Source organism: Limulus polyphemus, unplaced genomic scaffold (assembly GCF_000517525.1).
Source record: "Limulus polyphemus unplaced genomic scaffold, Limulus_polyphemus-2.1.2 Scaffold52, whole genome shotgun sequence".
Taxonomy (NCBI): Eukaryota; Metazoa; Arthropoda; class Merostomata; order Xiphosura; family Limulidae; genus Limulus; species Limulus polyphemus.
In genome coordinates this window covers 60,852-66,413 of record NW_013665662.1, presented here as the reverse complement: position 1 = coordinate 66,413, position 5,562 = coordinate 60,852, and the positions used below count along the sequence as shown (strand labels likewise).

The following is a 5,562-nucleotide window of genomic DNA, read 5'->3' as shown; positions in this document are numbered from 1 at the left end:
TTCTACCTTGACTTAACACATATACGCACATCACTAAATAAAGAAAAGGTTAAAAATAATATATATGTATTACAGTATAAATATTACTCGGTAAGTATAAACCAAGAACAAATGCAGTAATTTACCAAACTAAACGAAACTTGAAATTGTTCATCATTTCCACTCATAACAATACACATCGCCGTGAATATGTTCATACAGAGCTTCCAGTTCGTCCCAATCAATGTAACCTGCTTGCAAAAATCTGAATACCAGGTTCATATTATAGCTCCCTCTACCGTGAAGAATCCTACGGTTATGGAATATTGCTAGGTCTCCTGGTTTAAGATACAGGGTCCAAGCCATCGAAGGGTCTGTAATCTTATTTGAGAATGTCTGGTAGGCCAAATAGAATGGTTTCATTTTCTTTACAGGTAGTAAAGGCGCTCTGAAAAAGAATCCACTTTAATGGATTTCTTCTGCTTCGTCAGCTGTGATAATGGGCCTCTCGGCTCTCTACCACCTACTCCGCTCAGCATCAAAGAGGGAGAAAGGAACAGGTGTGGAACAAAGTAAAATAAAGTGATCAGGGTGATTGTCTCTTAACCACTCCGCTGCCACGTAACCATCAATAAAGAAAGACTGTCCTCCTGCCTTATCCTGTCCTACAATACTTGGATCACTCGAATGGAGACAGTGGAGCATCTGGACGCCTGGAGATCTTTCCCTGTAGGCAAGATCTGTGTGCGGTGAGAGTGCAATCCCAGTATATGCAAGATGAGCCTTAGGATCTAGATTTTGTTTCAGATTAAATGTCTTCCCAAATCCTGTCTCCCGGACATAAGCTAATCTCTTGCATACTTCCAACATCTGACCTTCCCTTATTGGTACACCTCTAACCAATGCTATACCGTATATAAGCCACAGTTCAGTAATTCCTTTTAGAGTTGATTGGTTTTCTATTAAGTCAGAATACTCCACATCAACATTCGTGTTTTCTATTGTCATTTTATTCCACAAAATTCTTTGAGGTCTTTTTCTTGTGTACATATTATTTATTTGGTTGAATCAACTTATGTCCACCATTCGTCATAACTTGGACAAATTCACGAAGCCAATCAGCAGAGAAAAAACTCTTGTGCATTTGTTCTGTGCCAGAAGATGCCCATTCAATTTCCAATTGATCAGTCTTCTTAATGTCGATTTCGAAGGTTGAATATTGATATCCACCAAAGTGGCGTCTACGAGTTTCTGATGAGTTTCTGGGTGGACACAGTTAGAGCATAAGCAACTATCACGAAGCCTAATATGTGAAAAGTCACACGAGCTGTTGCCGTTAAAAACCACTCGTAACTGACTGTTATTAATACGCACAACCTCACGAATTTTAATTCCAGTTGAATTTTCTCTTACATTTTTGTAAGAAAGGCCGGTATTCAGAGCATGTGCTTGATAACATGTCGAAGCAATGTTTGTAGGTTTTAGTTGGCGAAGAACCTGATGTATAAATAGTTACATGATGAAGCCCCGTAACGAAATACAAACAGTAATTTAGTCTAAACCAAATAGAAGCAACGTTCTTGAATTCCTTGTACTTAGACTGTGTAAGGGAGAGAAAAATGTCTTGGTATTTTCTCCCTCTTTCTTATAACATTAACATTATCGCATGTCCATGACCTACAAGAATCACATGTTACGAATGTCACATGACGTGTGTTTTGGCTCTTGTGATTGGTCGGATATTTTTATTAACCATCTTCTCTACTATCACTGGGTTGAGACATGTTCGTTATAATTATTGTTGCAGTAACAATATATGTTTCCGGGAATTGCAAAAACTAAAGTGAATTGTTACATATGAATTGTAGCAACATTATAGAACGGCTGGGTTCATTCATTATTTTATCTGTTAGATACATTTCTGGCAACGCTTCATAATTGACTCTTTTTTGGTAACACATTTTTAAATTTATTTTTACCGAAATTGAAAACAAGGTAGCATTCGCTAAATACTTATTAATGAAACTGTAATTAGTCCTCAATATGTCTACATGCAGAGAATAGGCCTTACCCAATTGTTGTGAATTGTAGGATTATAATAAATAAATAGATACTATCTATATTCAAATTATTCCATTATTAGTACATATATGCATCATGTGATTTCCCCTAGTGTTGAGTTTGGTTAATATTAATATCTTGTACAGCTCGAGAAACTTTTAAATGAACCTTACTTTTCAAAAGAAGTAAAATAAATTGACAATATAAAATATGCAGTTATGAGAAGCATTTTAATTTTCGAAATTCTGAAACAGACACAGAAGTATATATATATATATATATTTATACGTAAGCAATGGACATTAGAACTGGATACAATAACAGATTACGACAGGAATGTACCTTTATAGATGAATAAATTATTATAATTATTAGATTATTTCCATTGTTTTGATATTTGAGCATGAAAGTGATCAATTATTTGAGTAATGGGCCTAATACTCAAGCTCCAAACAGATGTGCTGAGAATAGGCTACTGTTCATACACACGTATGTAATTAAACTTAACGAAAAAAGTCCTACTGAATTATAATTACAAGTCTATCATACACATATAGCTAGCTACTTTTCCATAATTACATTACAAGCAGGAAAAGCCTAGTCAGCATCGTGTTCGTCAAAGACCTGAAACTGAAAGAAAGGTTTATCAGCGATGACCTTTTTTCAACACAAAAAGTATTCATTAAAACGAAGGTAAACAAATGATTAAAGAAAACGACCTCATAATATCGCTGGTAGAAATAATTGATCCCCGAGCTTCTACTGACTGACGTTTATCTAGTTTTTAAATAGAGTATTGTTTGTTTTTTTAATTTCGCGCAAAGCTCCACGAGGGATATCTGCGCTAGCCGTCCCTAATTTAGCAGTGTAAGACTAGAGGGAAGGCAGCTAGTCATCACCACCCACCGCCAAATCTTGGGCTACTCTTTTACCAACGAATAGTGGGATTGACCGTCACATTATAACGCCCCCACGGCTGAAAGGGCGAGCATGTTTGGTGGGACGGGGGATTCGATCCCGCGACCCTCAGATTGTGAGTCGAGCGCCTTAACCACCTGGCCATACCGGGCCGTTAAATAGTGTGATTTGTATTAATATATATACATATACGTGTGGTTAAAAACGGTAATGCATCGTTTTCCTATGTGAGATATATTATTTGAAGTCAACCAAAGTCAAACTTTCCTCTTATTCCAATTAATATTTTCTATACACACGTTTATAAATCTGCATGGTGGCCTATAATTGATTATATCAAGATGTAGAGAAAAGCGACTATTTTTGTGACTTCATTACAAATATTGACCAAATCACAAAAGTTTAGATAAAGGAATCAATATGTTACAACGTAATTTAATTAAATTCATCAATAACTAAATATTCTAATACTACAATTTTCAGCCAAGGAATTGTGCATGACAACGACAAAAAAAGTTCATGGTGTCATATCAGAATAATTGCACTAGAAATTAAATACACGAAAACGTTTAATATGTTTTAAAAAAATACAACTGATTTATGTTAGTAGCTATATACAAGTTTCAAATGTCCTGCTTAGCACATAACATAACTGTTTCCGTGAGTTTTGCGCGTGCTACTCTGCTCTGAAAAACAGCACATACATTTCTTATTCATATTTAATAACTTGCTGATTTACCATTTTGGTGATGACAGAGCTGTCAAAATACTGGAAACAGAACAAGCACAGAGATACGAGAAGGGTCATTAGGTCCTCTTTGGGAATGTTGTGGTTATCAATAGGTAGGCACACAACGATTTATAAGCATAAGGAATTTTTTTTATTCACGGTATAACATACTACATGTTTCGACAGAAGATTGGTATGTCTTCTTCGGGTATGATTAATACTAAGCTATACACAGTTTGTATAACTTTATGAAGACAAAAGGATTAAGTAAGACGGAAATAACGTCAGCAGGTGACCAGATATAGTTAAGGGTCAAATCTGGTCAGTTGTGTGGGCAGTGAATAGAGTTTGCCAAACACGGCTTATGTTGCTGGGACCATCATCACGGTTTGGTGAGAGAGAGATCGTTAGCTTTGATGGTTTCTATAGTTTCTAAATAGCCTCTTTCTTCTTAAATCGTGCCATACAACTATGTACACACAAAAAAGACCTACTAACTAAATTGAACTACCTAAATAACATACAAAATCATGCAAGGCGTTCATTAAACTTAAAAATAGTAAAGAATATTCCACGAATTCCAACCTTTCAGTAACACAAACTTATTTCATCCCCTTTTGTTCCAGAAATTACAAACGAAATCACTAGTCTTTTTTAATAATTTGAGCATTGACGTAAAAACTGTATACAGACCTTCACATTACTACCTAATGCAAAATAATCTCTACCCAAAGAACAAAGCAGGGCATCTATAGTATCCTTTGTGAATGTGACAAGAAATACATAGGACAAACATCACGCTCTTTAGAAATAAGATGCAAAGAACACATGCGTAGATATGAATTCCAGACATCTTTCCTAACATATTTTTACGTCTCCGTTTGTTAATTAACTTTCCGTAACTTCGTTCCGACGAAACTTTAGCGACACAAGTCCTTACTTAATAAAACTAGTTTATTCTTTCCGAATATAACTTTACGATACACTTAATTTCAACAATCGCGCTAAAACAAACGCTATAACAACGAACGTTAACTTCAACAATACGTCTCTCTCTGACTGCAGTTCAATTACTCATTACCTACACACACATTACATTATTGTCCCGTCACGTTGTCACCCTCTTATATATATACCAGGCTACCCTATACCTAGTAATCTCCCGACAATTCCCGAAGGTTCGAGAGAACGAGTCACGTGACCTCTCTGACGCAACAATATCATCAATATGAAACAGGTCACAAATAATACTGTGGAATGAAATTCTCCCACTACACCAATCCATAACCAAAAAATAAAAAGACTATTTAGAAACTATAGAAACCATGAAAGCTAACGATCTCTCACTAAACCTTGATAATGGTCCCCGCAACGTAAGCCGTGTTTGGCAAACTCTATTCACTGCCCACACAACTGACCAGATTTGACCCTTAACTATACCTGCTGACGTTATTTCCGTCTTACTTAATCCTTTTGTCTTCAAAACGTTATACAAACTGTGTATAGCTTAGTATTAATCATACCCGAAGAAGACATACCAATCTTCTGTCGAAACATGTTGTATGTTACACCATGAATAATATTTTTCCTTATGCTTATTAATCGTTGTGTGCCAACCTATTGATGTATCAGTATTGTTGCGTCAGCGAGTCACGTGACTACTGTGACGCAACGTTTCTAGAACTATCATGTACTTTGGCGAATGTTCTAGTTCTTACTAAAGATAGGGTAGGCTGGTATATAAAAGAGGGGAATGTAATGTCTGGATAGAGAGTGAGTAATTGAACTGCAGTCACAGGGTATTGTTGAAGTTAACGTTCGTTCGTTCGTGATACTGTTTGTTTTAGCGCGAATATTGAGATTAAGTGTATCGC

General features: G+C 36.0%; 2 protein-coding genes across 3 annotated transcripts in view; both read right to left on the bottom strand.

Moving 5' to 3' along the window:
- Nucleotides 1-388: 388 nt before the first annotated feature.
- LOC106463300 (gamma-butyrobetaine dioxygenase-like) lies at nucleotides 389-987 on the bottom strand. Its single transcript, XM_013923320.2, has one exon. The coding sequence runs from the start codon at nucleotides 985-987 to the stop codon at nucleotides 496-498; it is 492 nt and encodes a 163-aa protein (XP_013778774.1). The 3' UTR covers nucleotides 389-495.
- A 1,287-nt stretch (nucleotides 988-2,274) lies between these two features.
- The window catches only part of LOC111086795 (annexin A13-like), a 56,972-nt gene continuing 53,684 nt past the window's right edge, over nucleotides 2,275-5,562 (bottom strand). For both annotated transcript variants that reach the window (XM_022391099.1, XM_022391104.1), the window contains one exon: nucleotides 2,275-2,670. Coding sequence is in view for 1 of the 2 variants with exons in the window: in XM_022391104.1 (XP_022246812.1) it covers nucleotides 2,638-2,670 (33 nt within the window). In the remaining variant the exon portion in view is untranslated. The remainder of the gene's footprint in view (nucleotides 2,671-5,562) is intronic.

Bases quoted from the DNA above. Each gene is read 5' to 3' on its own strand.
- LOC106463300 (XM_013923320.2), bottom strand. From the start codon at position 987: ATGACAATAGAAAACACGAATGTTGATGTGGAGTATTCTGACTTAATA.